At 46.7% G+C, this 20,561-nt stretch overlaps 1 protein-coding gene across 2 annotated transcripts in view; it reads right to left on the reverse strand.

The window, feature by feature from the left end:
- Positions 1-20,561, reverse strand: part of POLQ (DNA polymerase theta) — a 367,236-nt gene that overhangs the window by 334,445 nt on the left and 12,230 nt on the right. For both annotated transcript variants that reach the window (XM_069202712.1, XM_069202711.1), the window contains exon 2: positions 19,359-20,228. In XM_069202712.1, the coding sequence (XP_069058813.1) occupies positions 19,359-19,902 (544 nt within the window). In that variant the 5' untranslated portion in view covers positions 19,903-20,228. The remainder of the gene's footprint in view (positions 1-19,358; positions 20,229-20,561) is intronic.

Here is a 20,561-nt window from a genome sequence, read left to right on the forward strand (position 1 = left end):
CTTCGATTTAAGCTCGAAAACCACACACATGCGAGAGTCATCTTGTAAGCCTTCTCTAGCTCTAAAAGGTCTCACCTCCTAAGGGCAGCTTTATTTCCTTGTACTGTGAGCTACATACATTTGATCTATTCAAATTACTTTATGTAACACATACGAAAAGTTTGCACTTAGCAGAAGAAAATCTACAATGAGTATCTGGGATAGACTGTGAGGTATAGCCATGTTTTAAGGATGGGTTGCAGCAGCTCGGAGTAGGATTGTAGTAAGATCACATTGTGGGGCTTCTGGCAGCATCACGTTGTGCTCACTGTGCCACTGGATTCAAGCTAGCCTGGCTGATGAAGGGTGATACCCTGAAACCGGTCCCAGGATGCTTGTTTCCGGTCCAGGGAGGACCTGGCCTGGCAGTTCGGGCTGGACTGTTCCCATGGGGAACAGGGTCAAGACTGATTTGCATATGGCTGGGTCCAAACTGGGGTGGCATGGTGAGCAAAAGAGCGATGGATTAAACCCAGATCTGTGACTGGGGGTGAGTGTCTGCATTGTTCAGCACTCCGTCCATCATCCTTTTGTGTTGCTAAAGCATCAAGTTGTGTCACAGTCTGCTCTGCAGCACAACGCGAAAGTTCAAGATTATGTAACTGGTGGTTGGAAGGTATTTTCGTATTCATGGAGGATGGGGAACAGACAGTTTTAAAGCTCAGCTTTGTTAATGAAGTGGATGCTTTCTGAAAACACCGAATCAAACCTCTCAGTTTACACCCAAAGAAGGTGGACTGATCACCCCTCCAAATTAGAACCCTCCCCAGCATCCTACAACTTAGAAGGGAACTCGGGGCTTACAGGTTGAAGGAATATCTACAGCACTGAACTTTGGAGTTCTGCACTCAAACCCTGAGACTCAACACTACCTTTCTGTGAGCCTGCAAACCCCCCTCACCGCCCAGAAGATACCCTTGAATATATCACTGGATGGCTCCATTTAGTGCTCTTAGCAGTGAACACTTGTGCAACACCCCTGCATACAACGTTTCTGTTTTTTAAGGTAGGCTATAAATTAGAAATACCTCTGTTAAATCAATGCATCAATGAGACGTCTTCATCAGACTTACAAAGAGTTTAAGGGATATAGATAAACAAAAGAGTCTAGTGAAAGCAGTAGTGGTAACGCGCTATTGCAAAACTTGGCTGACCTTATCAAGGGTTAGTAATATTTCTGGGCTGAGTCCGCGCCAGAGGAATTGGCACGTTTCGCGGTATCCCATCTTAATAGCTGTACTGAGTCTTCCACATGGACTTGCTTGTACTTTGGTCCAGTCTCTCCTTAGATTTTTTTTTTTTAGCTAACTTCCCCTCAACCACAAAATAATTCTCTTTGGATTTCATCCAAGACCGCATGCTTCCTTGGCCTTTGCAAACTTTACACAATGTTGTTGTCTGTAGCCCTTTAAAGCTCTACCTAGAAATAACAACTCTGTGAGCGGGCAAAAAGCACACACACAAAAAGCAAGACATTAAAGAGGTTGTAGGAGGTAGGTAAGTAAATGCTAGAGGTGATCGCCATCATATTCGTGAAGTCCTACAAGACATATGTCCCTGTAAGAATAACCTGTGGGCGAGGCTGTGGGGGTTTTCACGAGTTCTCCGCGCAAGAGCATTCGAGGGGCCTCTGTCCATTACTAGTACTTCCAGGATCAGCACTCGGTCCTGGACAGAGAGCATTCATACTATCAATCTTTCTTCAAACTGTATACACTGTGTCCCACATTTTCTTTTTTTCTCTACTGAAAATGCGACTAAGGCCCTTAAAGCAACTCAAGCTGCTGTGGACATTCTGCCAGAGCAGACCCCATTGATGAACCTCTGAAGACTTGTACCTGTTGAAGACGTTATGTAGGGCAGCAATGTGACATACTCCTCATGTTTTGTGCACACTACGGAGTATACTTTCATGACAGTCATTTTCCTACCTGTTGCCCTATTCATCCTCCTACCCAACTGTTTAGGAATTTGATTACAAAACCCAAAACATTTTGGATTTTGTAATCAAGTTTCCAAACAGTTGATAGAAGGAAGAATAGAGCAACAGGTAGGAAAATTACTATTGTGATACATCATGAAAGGAGTGCCCTAGGTGATGTCCCTTTACCTCTGGGAGATTGGCTGATGGGCAGACACCAGCCATAGTTACACAGCAGCTCTTGGAGTACTCCGCCAAGCACTACCTTTGTTGATAAAAAAACAGCTTGGTACTAGAACAAAGTGGGATTGTTGGGATCCCGCTTTTAAACACATGTTCCATACCAGGGGTGTGGATCCATCGTCTCAAACCTCCAAACTGCCTTTCAGGTGTCCTTCTCAGGCTGCTCTCCATGACACGGCCTTTGTGTAAAGTGATGCTTCTCACAACAGGTAACACTGGAGCTGTATCCAGCAGGAGCAACAATAACATGGGCACAATGAAATGTGGGGTGGCTGTACCTAGGAACCATTGCCCTTTCTGAATCAGTGACTGTGGACAGACACAAGGACTGGCCTCTTCTACTAACTCCATCACCTTGAACAACAGAAACTGATAAAGTCTTCATGGAATTTCTTAAGACAATCCTTTCTTCATCCTCCTCACTTCAGTTTCTTGATCTCCAACCTCAATCACAGAAATGCAGGCGGTGTCTGGGGAAGGTATGGTCATCTACTGTTGTGTGCTGTACTACAACCAGGAGCATCCACATTTGATCCTGTTGGCTTCATTACTCAGACTCACCTACACACAGAGTCCTACTACCACACCTGTACTAAATGCATGCTATACACAAACAAACACACAGGATGTTAGTGCAAGGGTTCTAGGTTTCACATAACAGCAAAAGAGGGGTCAGTAGGCCACACTATCCTTACAAAGATTAAAAGGTCTGGCGCTACTAAGGACTTTAAAAAACATCGTACGCTGCCACCACTGTTTTATGTGCTACTTCAAGGACACGCTTGGTGCACCCTTTCAGGTCACAGAACAGGTCCTGGACCTTGCATTGTCAAGGAAAGGCCCAGGCTTCTGCGTGCATGCTAAAATAGTGGGCCTGGGCTACCAGAATGAGCCAGGATACCAGTTTCACATGTAATCAGGCACTCAGGGCAGCACACACCAATTCACTATGCAGGAGACTTTATCGTCCCGCCCAAGGTATAAACCTATCAATGGCTTAGGTCATTGAATTGCTGTCATAGTTGTTACTTTATTATGCTTAAATTAGTACTATACACATAGTTTTGCTGGATATAAAATTATCCAAGCAGCATAAAGTCCATATACTGTTTATTTATTCTTCATAAGCCGTGATGTCCATTCATTGTACTCATCCACTTCATCATCAAAATGTCCTTGACAGGTCCTTCACAGAGATTCTCTCTCCTGATAGTAATCTTCCCTAGCAGCTGTACTTTGCAAGTCACTCCAATTTCTTAATTCTCATGTTTGATGTACTGAATAATTGTTATATACAGTTCGAGGTGGTCTTCCAAAGACTGTACATCAGTAAATCAGAGTATTTGTTATACATTTATTTCATTGATGCACTGAACGGGGAAGGGGCTCACTGGTGCATTCCTCGTCAGGGGTAGTAAGCGCTACACAAATTACGATTGCAAAGTACCCCAGCTTGACCGTTAGCTGTCAGGTTTTCAAGACCAAAGTGAGGATGATAGTTACATGGTGCCGTTACCACCCTCGGTGGGTGACAATGCTAACCTGAAATGTGAACCGAGAAGTGAACTCCTGTAGGAGACTAGCCTGGTGTGTGGTGGGTACCTATGGTACTTACACCTTATACCAGGTCCAGGTATCCCTTATTAGTGTAGTGTAGTCAGTGTCTAGAAGCCAGGCTCTCTAGAGGTAGCTGTGGATGAGCAGCCAAGGCTTATCTATGAGACATGCAAAGCTCATGCAACACCATTGTAGTCACACAATGAAAGAAAACACTCAGTGTTACAAAAATAAAAGGTACTATATTTTGGTGACACAAATATCAAAAATATCATAGAGGCTATACTTCCTTAGCAGGTAAGTAATACACAAATTATATACACTAGTATGCAGAAATAGGCATACAAACTGTTAGAAAACACTGCAATTAGTGAAAATCACAATAGGAAGAAATGGGCCTAGGGGGAGCACAAACCATATACTAAGAAAGTGGAATGCGAAAGTCGGTCCCCCACCTAAGTAAGTGTAGTTTAGTGTAGTGTAGTGTAGGGGAGCTGGGAGTACTAGGAAAGCCCAAAGTTAAGTACCACAACCCACTCCAGGGACCATGAAAACAGGAGTAAATCACAGTAAGTTTCAGAGAACACACACAAAGAAAAAAAGAAGAATACTGCAAAACCCAGAAGAGACTACAAGACACCAACAGTGGATTCCTGGACCAGAGGACCCGTGAAAAGAGGGGACCAAGTACAAGACGCACAGAAGAGTCCAGGAAGGCAGGAGCCCCTGCCCACTAGGATAAAGGTGCAAGAAGTTAACCACCGGTCAGGAAGAAGAGTCAGCACTGCACCCAGGAAGGCAAAATCTGGTTTCTGAAGGGTGCAGGTGATGTCCCACGCCGGCAGGAGGACTGCAGTCTGGTTTGCGTCGCCGGGTTCTGCCAACAAGCCTTGGAACACACAAAACTTGTGGAAAGTGGAGCTGACAGGGACCAGGAAGAATCAGGTGGACTCTACTCAGGAGGGGGGGTCAGATGGGGCCCTCAGCAACAGAGAGCCCACAGAAGCCCAGGCAGCACCCACAGGACAGTCGCAGAAGAGGCCCACGCAGCACTACGAGAAAGTCTCCCACGCCGCCAGAGAACCACTCAGGGAGCTATGCGTCGCAGGAAGGAGTGCTGGGGGCTGGAGCTTCAAGATGCCTGACGTTCTTGGAGGAAGCATGCCAACAAGCCTTGGCAGCTGCAAGGGACGTGGTGCACGGGGTACTGTCCCGCGTGGGCAGACAAGGGCTCACCTCCACCCAAGTTGGAAAGTTGGCAGAGATGACCATCTGGACCACTTCAGTCCACCTCCCATGATGCAGGATCCACGCAGCTCAGCAGAAGGGGGGATCCACGCAGCCGGTCGTCATTGCAGCTGGTGCCTGCAGAAGCAGTAGAGTGTGACTCCTTCACCCCAAGGGAGATTCCTTTATCCTTCTGATGCAGGCCGAAGACGGGCTGTCTTCAGAGGATGCACGATTGGGGAAATGTTGCAGTTGCTGGAAGAAGCCATGGATACAATGTTGCAGAAGGCGTCTTGCTGCTTTGTTTTCAGCTTGTCGGGTCCTGGAGCGTCCAGATGTAGTTTCTTCAGTCAGAAGTCGAAGTGGAGAGTGCTGAGGACTCCTGCTGGAGTCTTGCAATCCGAATTTGAGGAACCACCCGAGAGAGACCCTAGATACCCCTGAAAGGGTGATTGGTCACCTAGCTGGGTGGCCACCTATCAGGAGGGGGCTCTGATATCACCTGCTGGCACTGGCCACTCAGATTCTCCCAGAGTTCCCAGCCAACCTGGAATCCAACATGACAAAACCCAGGGACCCTCTGGAGGAGCTCTGAGCACTACCCCTGGGGTGGTGATAGACAGGGGAGTGGTCACTCCCCTTTTCTTTGTCCAGTTTCACGCCAGAGCAGGGACTGGGGGTCCCTGAACCAGTGTAGACTGGTTTATGCAAGGAGGGCACCAAATGTGCCCTTCAAAGCATTGCATAGTGGCTTGTGGAGGCTACCCCTCCCCAGCCTGTAACACCTATTTCGAAAGGGAGAGGGTGTAACTCTCAAATCCTTTGTTCTGCCCTCTTGGGCTTGAGCTTCTCAAGCAACAGGAGGGCAGAAACCTGTCTGAGAGGTGGCAGCAGTTGGGCTGCCTGGAAACCCTCAGAAGGCTGAAATGGCAATACAGGGAGTCCTCTAAGGAGCCCCCAAAGTGCATGGAATTATACAACCAACGCTTGCAAAAGCCTTGGGGGATGATTCCAACATGTTTGATACAAAACATGCCTATGTTTGGAGTTACCATTATTCAGCTAGACATAGGTAGTGACCTATGTCCAGTACACGCATAAAATGGCATCCCGGCACTCACAAAGTCTGGAAAAATGGGCCTGGAGTTCATGTGGTTACCTCTGCTAGTGCAGGGGTGCCCTCAAACACAGATACTTTGCGTCCTGCTCTCTGGGCTGGAAGGCCTCCCATAAGGGTGGCTTATAAGTGACCTGGGGCCATATGTACGAACACATTTTCCCATAGACACAGAATGGGCAAAACTGCTTGCTACATCTGGCCCATAGTGTAGTGAAAAGTGGCAGTGAAAGGGTGCTTGCACCTTTTCACGCACCCTACAATGGCAGTCCTGCAGAACCCTTTGCTTGGGCTCCCTATGGGTGGCAAAATCTATGCTGCAGCCCATATGGATCCCCTGGAACCTCAATTCCCTGGGTACCTAGGTACCATAGACTGGGGACTTATAATGGGGCACCAGTGTTCCAATCGTGGGTAAAATACAGACTTTTGGGAGAGAGAGCATAATCACTGGGGCCCTGGTTAGCAGGATCCCGGTCAAACGCAATGACATCAGGCAGAAAAAGGGGGTAACCATGCCAAGAAAGAGGGTATTTTCCTACAACTCCCCAAAGATTTCTTGTAAATTATGAGACAGTGTGCCCTAAACCTGACGTAATGCTGTTCATAACTGATATAGCTTAAAGGACGTGAGAGAGGGGGCTTTTGATCACCCCCCCCTTAAGGATGATTTTGTATATGTTATAGGAAATTAATCATTTTAAATCACCCAGTGCCACAACTGGAAAGATATTAAAAATACAACTTTATTTGGGAAGCTCCTAGCATCATCCAACAATTCTTTTGAAAATGTGCATTTTTGCACAGATTGGGCCAATAATAGCAGGCAGAACTTGATATGGATACGATTTAAAGACACTATTAAAAGATGCCTGGGAATTGAAGTTGTCCCCAATGGAATGTTTGTGGAACTACACAAGAATTCTGTTTTTTTTATTTTAAATACTGGATCTTTGGACATACTCATCACTCTCCCATTTCTTCCCATTCAATATATCTACACCCTCATGCACCACAAGTGAAGCAGTTGTTAAAAACTGGCCATTGTGCTATGTAACAACATATTAGGACAATGTTTCCTTCAAATACGGACTTAGGACCGGATTTACATTTTGGCAGACGGGTTACTTCATCACAACGGCAATGGGTAGCCCATCCGCTGAAATATAAATCCCATTATATCCTGTGGGATTTCTATGTCCGACAAAATCCAAATCAGGCCCTTTATGTTTGTACCTGGAGGGCTCTTCTAGGGTGAACACAGGTGGGTATTTAAAGAGTTTTGCAACTGCTGTCTAAAAGTTCTGAGTATGGGCACATACAATTCAGACTGCCAAAGCACATCAAACCTGAGGCAGGTGGGAGTACTGCGCAGTGCCTCCTCATCCTCCCCTACGTCAACGATTCAATTACCACAGCACAGTATGTCCAAGATCAGTGTCCCCTAGCAGATCGGCCAACGGCTAAAGCCTCCCGCCAGATACATACCTCTTCACTTTCTCATGTCTGTTTGTGAGTAGCTCTTCCACTCTGGATTTTGCTTTGTGATCCAAGACTTGTAGACCTGTTTATTTTTTTTAAATAAAATTAGGACTAAAGTCCCCGAATACAAAGCTAAGACCTGGAATGGACATGCTACTTACACATTGACCTGGAAGCTCTGCAGACAATGTGTTTCAACAGGGTTAGCAGTGTTGCTTAAATTTCCTAGCAAGCAGTGAGGGGCACTCTGAGCAAAGGCTATATGTGAGTTGAGTGTTGTGACCACAGATAACTTCATCATATGTTCCCCTTTCCTTCCTTCTGCCTCCTGGATCTTCTTTCTCTTGTTTAGCCCTAGTTAAGCAACTCATGTACTTTCTCTTTTTCACTTCAGTTTCCAACTCCCTCCTTTCCCCAGCTTTTCTTTTAACCTATCACCTCAGTTCCCTTATGTCTGCTCCACTCTTTCCCCTACCCACAATCCTCCACACTCTACATCTTGTGTTCTCTTCCTTCCTCTGTGCATTCCTCTCCAGGCTTTGCCTCAGCTTCCCTCTCCCTTTTTTACCTCAATGTTTGTCCTGCGACACCTTCAGATGCTTCTCTCCTCTACTTCGTTTACCCTTTCTCTTGTTCCTCATTTAGCCCTAATTGAGCTCCCCTCACTTTCTACCCTCTCCTTCCTACCTAGCTTTTATTTAATGTTCTCAACCACCACTTTCGCCTCTTTCATACTACACCCCAGCTCTTCTTTTATTCTAGAAGCCCATCTTTATCGCCAAGCTCGACTTTACCCAGTGCCTCCCTTCCTCCTGATGCCTAAAGTTTTCCTCAGAAGCCCGCCATCGTTGCTGCTGAAGGTCAGCATCTTGAAGACCAAGGCATTCTATTCTTGAGTCCACCTCGTCTCTCTCATCCACCATCAGACTCCCCCTGCCCCTTTTCCTCATTCTTATAGGCTCTTTTCCATTCCTGCTTTCTCCCTTTGTCATCGTTTTTCCATTGTTCTCTTCCTTCTCCTTTCCCTCTTTTTTGACTTTCTCTGACTTGTACTGGATTCAAGTCTGATAGTGAAAATGAATTAGAGTTCCCAAAAATGTGTGCCACTGGGCCCCAACTGCAACCGCCGGCCGAAATTAAGCTCTGCCTGCCACCTGTCATTGCAGCATGTTGGGTAATAAATGTAAACAGAGAGAATAGGGTTCATATGCAGGTGCTAGTGCACTGGAGCGGACACCTCTGCTCACTCACTTCCTGAATCACTGCAGTAAGAGCCTGGAGTATCTGCGTGGCTCCCACAGCACCCAAGTGAGGAGGCAAAGGCAACTCATTCTTTTTTTGACTGGACTGGCCACAAATAATTCAAGTTTTGACTAAGATGATGTTGCAGAACCATCACTAAACGTGGTTAAAAATAATGAATTTCTTGATTTTTTTCCAGGATCACTCAGAGGAGTTAGCCAAGCACCAACCAAGAAGGCTGTATGAGGGGGGCGTGGCCAAGATGGCGGAAACTGAGCTCTCCACCCGGCCATCAATATCCTGTAATTAATGCTGCTCACCCAGCAATTTATTGTCTGCAAATTGCCAGCGCCCTCTTATGGGAGCCCCAGGCGCTGCTGTGCATCACCAATGTACAGAGGGCGCAGGCGATGGTGGGGAGCGGAGTCGGCATCTTGGAGGTGCACTGTGCTCAGGTTGCGACCTACCTCTCCCGTCTGACACCGACAGCCCACCGAGGGGGTCCGCCATTGGCTAGGGGTGGCCGCAAGCAAACGGATGCACGCAGCGCCATGTCTCAGCGCCGCTGGCTCGGAGGGCTACGGTGAGTGAGGGGTTACACCATACCCTCCCCTCAGTCCTTACCTCCTCTGGAGGTGAACCTGGAGCAGGCAGACATTTGTTGGCGGGGTCAGCCGGCGACCTGACGGAGTGGGTGATTCCTGCCTTCATAATCCTTTCAGAACTCCATCTACTGACTGCTTTGTCGTCGGAGCCCGGTGGACCGGCAGGAGGAACCTGTTGCAGGACAGGAGTGGTCCCAATCTGAGGACAACTGCAGCATCAAGTCCCTGCTGCTAGCTTGAGAGGGCAGTGAATGTGAACGTGCAGTGCACCTCCACCCTCCTGTGCTCCGCGTTCGATGATGCACGACTTCGGATCGCTGGAGTCTTGAGACCATCAGTGGCCCACCGAAGTGGGGCCTCTCCTCCTACAGTCCCCCATGGCACACAGAGCCTGCGGCCTGCCTAACCAGATTGACACGAGCGGCCTGGTGCGAGCCACCTACTATTTGCAGAACTCTCGGTGCTGGCTAGGGAGACTTGGTGAGTGCGTGCCTGAGGCACTCCTTCCCGCCCCCACTCTGTGTGTCTGTTGGGGCCTGGGTCTGGAGCAGCCAAGCACTGCCTTCTCCTGGTCCTGTGGGCCTGTGTGCACTACGTGGGCTCTCGTATTCATAACCAGAGACTGGTAGTGGAGGTACTTCTCCTACTCACCGAGTCAGCTAGAGCAATACTAGCTTACCTACAGAGGAATTTGGGACTATTCCCTCTCAGCAGTGAAGACATCCAGCCTACCTAACAGACTTCACCTGAAACAAGAGAAGAAGCAATGGACACATTGAGTTCCCCATCTCTGAATTTGCAAGTGCCAAAAACAGAGGAGGGATCATCCCGACACGATCCTTGACTGGGGCTACCCAGCCACTGGGCTCACACGAACCTGCTCCTAATCCAGGAGGCACATGAATATAACCATAGAGAAAAGATGCACTTATAGATAGCGAGACCAGACGTATCCACACAACCACGGTGCTCCACACCATTACGCTAATGCTACACGCTGGGAACCCCGGACTCCTGGTTCCCCCCCCCCCCACTTGCTTCATACGGGGCCACACCTCTCTATCCACCAACCACGGTGGTGAACTCCAGGAGGGACCACTATCATGGTGAAACCAAAATTGACAAAACCAGGCATGGCCAGCTCTCTCTCGACCCCCAATTCCTCTTCCCAGGAAAGTGCAGAGGAGGCCTTACAACATATGGAAAACAGCCTCAAAACACACTCTACACAATTTGAAAAAAATATTACAGGTTATCCTTGATACTAAAACCTTGCAGGGAACCAGAATGGACACCAGATCACATGATGTCAACCTATTATATGCTCATCACTGAAAACTTACAGATTGAGTAGACGTCACATAATCGTCACTGACCACACTGCGAACCACAGTACAGGAATTACAGACACAGGTGAAGACACTCAGCGAGGAAGTAGCATTCCTACTCCATTGTGCAGAAGAAGCAGAAGGCACATCCAGGCACAATAACATCCGCCTGCTGGGGTTCCCGGAGAATGCTGAGGGCCCTAACACAGAACTGTTTGTGGAAAACCGGTTGATTTAAACAGTGTTGGGAGGAAGAGCACCCAAGTTCTTCTCCACAGAGAGGGCACATACGATGCCTGGCAGACAACCGCCACCCGGTGCCCCATCATTGCCAGACTTCTCAATTTCTGGGATTGAGACCTGGTGCTTCAAGCATTACACGCACAAGGCCCTGTGAAATATGAAAATGCTCTGATCACGGCGTACCCTGACTTCACAGCAGAAGCTCAACAGCTTCGGAACTCCTACTTTAAGGTGAAGCAGAAATTGCGGGACCTAATTTTCAAATATGCCCTACTGTTCCCGGCAAAACTACACGTTGTAGCAGGAAATACAACCCGTGTGCTTCCCTCACCAGAAGCTGTATGGACCTGGCTCCATGCCAAAGGATTGGCATTCAAGACGATTGAAGACAACCCCGCTGGGGAATGGTTGGTCCCTCATTAAAGCTGTTCCAAGCGCAAGTCCACCAAAACTCAGCCCATACGGGTCCAGGCAGCTGACGAGCAGGCTAGAGTGGTGCTTGAGGCTTCGCAGCTCAGCTGTAACTCATTCACCCCCTCACAAATGTCCATTCCTCTGAGTACATCTCGGACGCAGGAGATTCCCATCTTTCAATGGCACTATCCCTTCAAGGGCCCACAGTGACTCCAAGATCCTCTGACGACATGTAATGATGACAAACTCACACTTCACTGTTGAACATTGCTGGCCTACTAGTAGGATATAATTGAAGCCAATTAAGGTAACCTTCACTACCTTTTTCTTAACCAACTAGATGGGAAGCTTACTGTAGTAGGCCAGAAGCACAAAATTGCTGAACCGTGACTTTCCATTCCCACCAGAATCTTCAAAGTGAACATGTACAGCTATTTTATATGGTTGCAACTCTGTTGGTACATGATTGGGGAATTATGACCTGGGAGGGATTGTACATTTTCTTTATCTGTTGAATGGTTATTATTATGTTTTTGAAAAGTCACTGTACTCACTCAAATATACTGAAATGGCAAATACATTAGGGGCTGTCTTCTGCCATGTATGTAGGACGCATATTGCGTAATCAACTATTTGAACACATCCCCGGGGCATTTGCCTACCGCTTCCCTATATTAAACAGAGACCATGGCAGACATACAAAATACATGCATACCAAAATATAATATCACCTGGAATGTCAGTGGCATAGCTACGCCTGCCAAGTGATACTGAGTATATTACTACCTTAAATGTCTACATATACACTTTTCCCTAATACAAGGGACGCATCTTACATAACCTGAGCTACACAAGTTACGTGAGAAATGGAGGGGTCAAACCTATGGCACCACGTCATCTGCGTATGCTAGGGGGGGTTAATATGGATAGCCCGAGGGGTGCCCTATGCAGGAACCAGACACATCATTGATGCAGGGGGTCTTTATGTAACTATAGAAGGTTACCTAGTTGAATCCCAACTCACGTTAGTGGGTATATATTCCCCAACTGCCAACTAGTCTGAATTATTTGATACCCTCACCCAAGCATTATTCACAGATCCTCAAACACACAGCCTCCGGGGGGGGGGGACTTCAATTGTGTAGCGAAAGTAGATGCAGACAGTTCACTGCGTACTGCGACCTGTGTTAAGACGTCACAGTACTTCCAGACATGGCTTGAGCAGAGACACCTCTATGACATATGGTGCATGAGACATCCAACTGAAAGGGAGTATTTGTTTTATTTCCCGGTCCACAATCTCCACACACGACTGGATCTGTTACTTGGGCCGGGGACACTGGTCACTCTTATCTCACAGACCGCCTACCTAGCTCGCACCTCGTCAGATCACTGCCCACTTCAAGCAGAACATCAAAGGGGCAGACCTATTCCGAGCATCCTCATGTGGCGATTACAGCCTGATGCCTTACATGATCCCCCATTCAGGAACGGCCTATCACAATACATCACTACATACTTTGAACACAATAAGGGCTCTACTCCCACCAGTGACAGAATGGGACGCTCATAAGTTGGTTGTGAGAGGATACTGCCTGTCCACTAAATGGGGTGTTTGCCCCACCCTCACTACAGAACTGGCAACACTGGAAAGAGACTTACGCGTGCTAGAGAAATAAGCTGTTAGCAACCTGGAAGGTATATCGCAACTTAGAAATATATGTATACAATACAGGGAAGCAGATGGGCACCTCAACTACCATGACTACAGATGGCCTTTCCACGCTCCATGCAGAGGGTAACAGGACGGGTCGACTGTTAGCTTGGCTCATTAGGGAGAACTACTAGAACACACCGATAAGCGCCAAACGAGGCAAAGATGGTTGGGTGCTTAATACACAAAAAGACATCAATGCTGAATTCCATGATTATTACCGCATGTTGTATGCAGCGGATCCCAATCCTACACTGGGCAACACATCTACATTCCTACACAACTTATCACTCACTCACTTATCCCCACTTCGGCGTGCTGAACTTGATGCCCCAATACAATTAAAGGAAGTCAAGTTAGCACTGGCGCAAATTGCCAGGAATAAAGCACCAGGCTCCACTGGCTTGCCCGTCGAATCTTATGCTCTTTTGTGAGAAGCATACCAAGAGGCCCAGTCAAACACCCAACTACCTCCCTCGATGCAGGAAGCCATAATACGTGTCTTCCATAAACAAGGTCGAGACCCACTAGATGTGCATTCCTATCGTCCATTATCCTTATTAAACCTTGACTGACAAGGTACTGGGAAAGATCCTGGCCAATATATTACTCCCTTTTATCAGCGCTCTCATACATCCCGGCCAATTGGGTTTTATGCATGGACGGAAGACCTTTCTCAATATCAGGCTCTTACTACACTTGATCCAGTGCCCCCACCTCCCCCCGAAGCATGAGGCAGAGTGGCAGTGCCCCTTGACATAGAAAAGGTATTTGATGCCTTAAGCTGGAATTATCTGTTGTGTACATTAGAACACATGGGCTTAATTCCTGGCTTCTTGGGGTGGATATGAGCTTTATATGCTAATCCAACTGCTCCGGTTAAAACAGGCAACCTGATTTCGGATGGCTTTCCCATCCAACATGGCACTCATCAGGAGTGCCCATTGTCACCTCTTTTATTTGCCATTGCCATGAAGCCCCTTGCCTCACACTTGCACTGCCAAGCGGAAGAATAGGGGATTCTAAACCTGTCGCCCTATCATATAATATCATTGTTTGCTGATGATGCGTTAGTGGTCTTACGCGATGTGGAATCATCCCTCCCAGAACTGATGAAAGTACTAGATGACTTTGGTTCCATATCTGGCCTTTGGGTCAACTGAAAAATTGGAATAAGTGCTGCGTATTTCCATTCATTTCCACACCCAACCAGAGCAGAGAGACAGTACCCGGGTCACATCTCAAATGGTGCCATGACACATTTAAATATGTCAGCATTCATATTTATCATACTGAGGTTGCCCTACAAGAAGCAACTTAGGACGTGCATTCTTCTGATCCATACGCAGATCCCTTACCTTCTGGTGCTCACTACGCTGGTCTCCATTGGGCCACACTGCGATCGCCAAAATGTTAATCCTCCCGCGATTAGTGTATTTCTTTGCTGCACTCCCCATAGTGCTGCCCAGGTCCCTCTTTCACAACCTTAATGGAATATTGCTAGATCTGATATGGGGGTCAGGCCGCCGATGAGTAGCCTTAACAACGATACAACATCCATTAACAGAAGGGGTATTGGGGGTGCCCCTTTTCGAATTAAATTATCCCGCAGCTCAACTTCAATGGCTGGTGCAGTGGCTGGCTCAGACCGTTAGTCCAGAGCAGACGGCAATCCGAAACGTACTGGGCAACACTAACGTATTTACTTGGCTTGTAGACAGTGAACACAGCCCCTTACATGAACCGGGCCTGATGCATACAGTACAACACTGCTACCGGCGATATATACATAGTAAGAGCCTCCCAGCTCCATATTGGCCCCTCAAATTTAAACATGATAACACTCCCTGGCATGAGGCGGGGCTCACCTTTATGGGTGACCTATAGCATGATGGCTCATTATTATCCTTCCAAGATATTAGAAGTAATTATAACATCTGAACAGGCTATTTCCTCTCTATTATGCCACCCGGAGGCAAATGCATATGATTATGGGGTGTAGGAGACACCCGTCCTGCACACGCTCCTTACATGCGGTAACGCACTGTGCGCTACGTCCATACTGTATTCTTCTTTATTGATAGTTTTGTGAAGCACGCTGAACCACGCAAAATCCAGGTGGGACGATGTACTACCTACACCACTCACAGCTAAAACATGGACGCAAGCGCTCCAACAAATAAAGGCGGTATCCCGTAAACCTTGCTTCAGATATACGCAAATTTAGTTTTGTACACCATACTTACCTCTCCCCACACTGATTCGGACTAATGTTTTGAAAATACACACACTGAGTGTCCACTCTGTAAACAACCTGACGTCGGGTTCTGCCATATGGTGTGGGATTGACACCCACTATAAGTGACCTGGGTGATAATCACAGCGATCACGGCCGAATTGAGGGACTACACACTGTTGCCCAGAGTCTTGCCTATTAGGATTATGAGCAAAAGCCAAAGGATCTAAACAATTACACCAGTTTGTAGATCTTGCCTTTGTCCTCTTCAAACACCAGATAACCATGACCTGGAAGGCTTCGTCAGTGGCAGACACGAGACAGTGGCTCTGAACCCTTCTGCTTTGGACACGAGCTGGAGCCAATACATTTCACACAATGGAAGCCAAGGGCTTACTGAAAACAGGGGTGGGGTTCTGAGATATTTACATCATCAATATCGAAGCTAAAAATGATCTTCACCCACCTTAAGGGGATAGCCCTGGCAATGCTCACCGTGCTTAGAACGATAACTAGACAATACAACATCGAACAAGGGACACCTGGCATGTAATAATAGACGCCTGGTGTTTTGTCCCACGGACATTATAGCTCATATAGCCAGTGTATTCGCAGGTCTCTACTCACTTATAGCTTACCCTATACCAGCTTTGTCACAAATAAGCCGTCCATATGGACAAAACCTCCATCTTCTGACCTTTACACCCTCACAGCAAATTATCACGACCCCCACTTTACTCTAGTCTAAATCACGATCATTGTCGACTTCTACAGCACTGTGATTGTTATACATCCCCAAATGACAATGTAACTTGGACCTCTATTAATGCACAGATTGACTTACTGTTTTCCTTTTTTTAGTTTGTTTGTTGTATGTTTTAATCTGTAATAAAAAGATATTTTAAAAAAGAAGGCTGTATGAGCATAGTGACCATGGTTAAAAATAAAACAAATATTAGTGGTTTGGAATTTGCTATTTAATCCAAATGACAAGTGGAACTAGGCCAATCCAATTGTGACCTCAAGACCTACTGGTCTCCATAGAATCGGAAGGTAAATCCATTCAAGATTCAATAGCTCCCTTTTAATATCCAGCACCCAGAGCCAGTTGACTCACAAAGGGACACCACACCCCATGGAGTCTATGTGGTGCAGAGACTCTGAAGCGGGGACCAGACAAGGCAGCTACAGCATCAAGGGATTCTAGGCAGGCAACCTCTCCTGCAGTGAAGATTAAAGGCCACAGTAGATTCAGAGGTTGAGGGTGAGGTCTTGGGAGAGAAGGAAGCCAAAAGAAGCCTTTTAAATGGCAAGCAGAGCACAACTCACTTTCCCTCCTCGAGGGAAGGTGACCCCAGGGTGAAAGACTACTTCGACACTTGACACACCTGCAAAAGAGACCAACTCTGTGGAGTGTCTTCTAGACACCAGAGGTGAGAAGCAGGCAGCATCTGTAAAAACTGAAATTGGTGGAGAGGAGGAATGGAGCAGTTGGCGGCCGTCAGAAGACGCTTGGAGACATGGCTGGGATCTCCCAACTACCAGAGATTACTGGGAGATGGATCCCATAGAGTGCAACCACAACAAATGGCGGTGTAAACAAATAAAGGACTGCTGGGGCTCCACAAAGGAGGTGTGACCTTGCCCTCTCTTCGGAAAGAAACTTTGGGATGCAGTCCCTACAGACTCACCTAAAAAGGGTAAAAGTGGCTCAATTAGTGAATATGTGGCTCAGGGAACCAGAACCCTGACAAAGGTTTTGAAGTAATGTTTAAAATGTGGACATAAAGTAGTGCTACCAGAATCAGTTCTAATTCCTGCAACATTTTTGCTTTTTGCACAGGTCCTACAAAGCAGGGTCTGGTACCAAATGGTGAAGGTTTCATCTTCAGAAGACCGCTCTGGATCCCTTTCCAATGCCCTTTATATGGAGAAAGAGGATGGTTTTCTTTGATGCAGTTGTACCGGTCCAAGGAACACCAATGCAGACTAACTAGTCTTCCAAAGAAGAGTTTGCTAAAAGCCTTTCCATAATTTTGCTCTGGGGGTCTGATCTAGGGTGCTCTGGTGTTTACTGTGAAGTTTCAAGGCAGGATCCGTGCTGTTATACACCTTTCATACCGAATCAAGTGTGGAACCGTTAACATAAAACACAGGATCAAAAGTGTTGAAACCCACTTCCCCCCTGAGAGTTACTCAGAAATACATGCATCTGGAGGTTTTCTATCCCAGAACGACAGCAGAAGGCACCAAACCGGGGCTACATATCTTTTTATCTGTGATAGGTTTTGCTCAAGATTCAAAGTGGAGCGTTTACCCCCTGAAATCATTCCTAAAGCACAGAGCTACTTACAAAAGGAATTGGGGCAAGCCACAAAGGCCTTGACGGAAGTCAAGAGTAGGCGGAAGTTCTCTTATTAATCATCCCCTGGCTTAAACTCTCCTCAAGGGGAAGGGAGGCAGGTTGGGAGGGAGGGAATGGACGAGTGAAGCTCTTTCTCTGCTCAGGTGGCGATAGACTGGACAAACTCATTTCTGATCCAAGGAAGTAAACTTCAATAACCAGGAAATTCTAACAGGGTCTAATATCTGTTGCCAAATCACTGGAGCTGCCTCCCTTGCCATTGATAGGTGCTCTCATTTGTCCTTCCCTGCAAACACAAAAATAGGGCCAATACAGATAAAAATGCAGGCACGGAATGAAAATGAGGCTGGACTAGAACAATGGCTTACAGCAATCTCTGCTGAAGATGGGTGTCCCTGCTGAACAAACAAGGCGGCTTGCGTGGATCCAGAGCTCAGTCACTCTATTAATGTGCAGCTTGAGAATGTTCTATGTGAGAACTTCTTACAGGCTGGACTATGAGCTTTAACAACAAATGACCATTTAAACAGGTGCATTTAAACTGCAAAACTACCACCATATCATTACCAGAACACCATCACCACGACTACCACCCACTACAACACCACATCAGCCATCACTACAGCACTGCCATAGCTACCACAATGTGCAACGAGCTGCAGCATAACTATGAAACAACAATGTGTACATATATATTCCCACAGTGGGTGAACGTATGGCTTCCAGTGGTCTCCTGGAGCTTGAACAAGCAGGACAGTATGGTGTAACACTATAAACAAAGCCAAACCTATTGCATTTGTTAACTCTATGCACCATTTAAACCAGATAAAGGGAAACATATGGATGAAAATCGAATTTGTTTTTACAATATCACCTGAAATTGACAGCTGACAAAAGTTAACACTTTGCAGCCATCTCCTTTCTTCACTCTCTTATTCTCTAATACATTTGAAGTGGAAACCACACACATAATACTTTGATGCTGTCAGTGCTTACAGAGGCACAAAGCCTTTCTCAGACGCTCACTGGTGCTAGCGAATGTCAGAGTTCTGAATACCTAGGACACCACCTCATGCCTCTTTAGTCCACATACTCTCTTCCTGCATCTTTAGCTCACTCTAACAAGTTCTTGTACATCTGTGCTCTCACCCTTTATCACTGGTTATCTATCTTTCCCTTCCTCCTTCCCCTTTTTCTCTTGTACACCTTTCTCAGTCTTGTTCTGGATGAAAGTGTGGTGACAAAAATAAATCCTGGCCTCCAAAATGACTGGTGGGGCCCTTCAGCTGCAATATTGGCACAAATTAAACACTGGTTATTTTATGTAGAAGCACTCACGCCAGGGCGGCCACTCAAACTAATATGCCCCTCTCCTGCACTGGAAATATAACAAGGATAGCAATAGATGGTGGCTGCTAAGTGCAAACTTTCAGCTGTTAAGATGTGAAAAGATGAGGCTATATTAAAAAATATATATATTCAGCGAGTCTAGGACTTTGTATTGAAAGCCATTTAGTGGACAGAAATACATGTTGGAAGATTACTGCTATTAATATATCTGTAGACACCACCCATCTTACAATTTATGTCAATGAAATGAAATGAAAATTAAAAGAGAGCAATACCTGTGGCAAGAAAAGACTCACTCCTACTGCTGTCCAGCAAGGAGCGATCAAGACCTGGAGGTGGGGTCAGCACAGACATTGAGAGGCGGGATGTAGTCAAATGTTTCTCTTTGCGCTTCCGTTTCTGCAGCACCACTGCCTGGTGCCCAGGGCTGAACAAAATGTAATCCTGAGGTCTTGCGGAGGTGCTACTGGTGCCAGGTGCTGGTTCACCGGACACTTGGCCCACCACATCTTTGCCTGGCACACCAGCACTGGTTGAACTTCGTGAAGCGGGGTGACTAATTCTGTTGTGGATGGATGCTGGCTTCTTGGCTGAAGGTGGGCTTGCAGAATTTTCAGAATCTGGACTAGACAAATAAGATGGACGTCCTCGTTTGCACCCGCTGGATGGCTGCCCAGAGGAAGGCTTGAGTGGAGGGTATGGTGGAGCTTTCTTTACATCACTAGTTTTGCTGCGCGTACCGCCAAACAAGATGTTGGAAAGCACAGCACTGCCCCGGTTGAGCGTTCCCAAAGGGCGTTTCATTTTGGGATGTTGCATCCAGGAAACACCGCAGCGGCAATCAGGAAAATTTGGAGCTAGTGCCCAAAAGGAGTTCGCTCCCTCTGGAGTCCCTTCACCTGTAGGTGATCTTGGCTAGCTGCAGTCAAGTGAAAACGTTCAAGCTGGCAGTTCAGGGCCCACCATGGACAGAAGTGATGGGCTGATTTATAGAGCGAGAGAAAGTTCTGCTTCACCTTGTGCTGTATCATGACTGGTGCTGGGGCAGGAAACCGCTTTACCAATGCTAGAAAAGGAGAAGATAAACGAAGGAACCTTTTGCTTCAGATGTCTTCTTGGAGAAAATCATGATATCTCCGGAATTCCTGCATGAAAAAGAAAGGTAAAACATTACACCAGGGACAAAGTACATTGGCACTGTGATTTTACACATATATTTACTTTGTAAAGCTTCTCTGAGTTTATTAAGCAATGGAAGAGAATCATCCAACTAGCAACAAAGGAACTACTGAGTGACCCACCAGTGGTTAGAGTAATTGCATGGGACCCAATGTTACATTAGGCCAAAAAACAAGGGATTACTGAGTGAGCATAATATTTGTGTTGTAGAGCGCATGTGCATCTCAAATGGGGATTTTGGGGTGGACTAAAATGTTTACTGAACAAATACACTTCTACAAAAACCCTTCAGTGTGATT

This window comes from Pleurodeles waltl, chromosome 8 (genome assembly GCF_031143425.1).
Source record: "Pleurodeles waltl isolate 20211129_DDA chromosome 8, aPleWal1.hap1.20221129, whole genome shotgun sequence".
Taxonomy (NCBI): Eukaryota; Metazoa; Chordata; class Amphibia; order Caudata; family Salamandridae; genus Pleurodeles; species Pleurodeles waltl.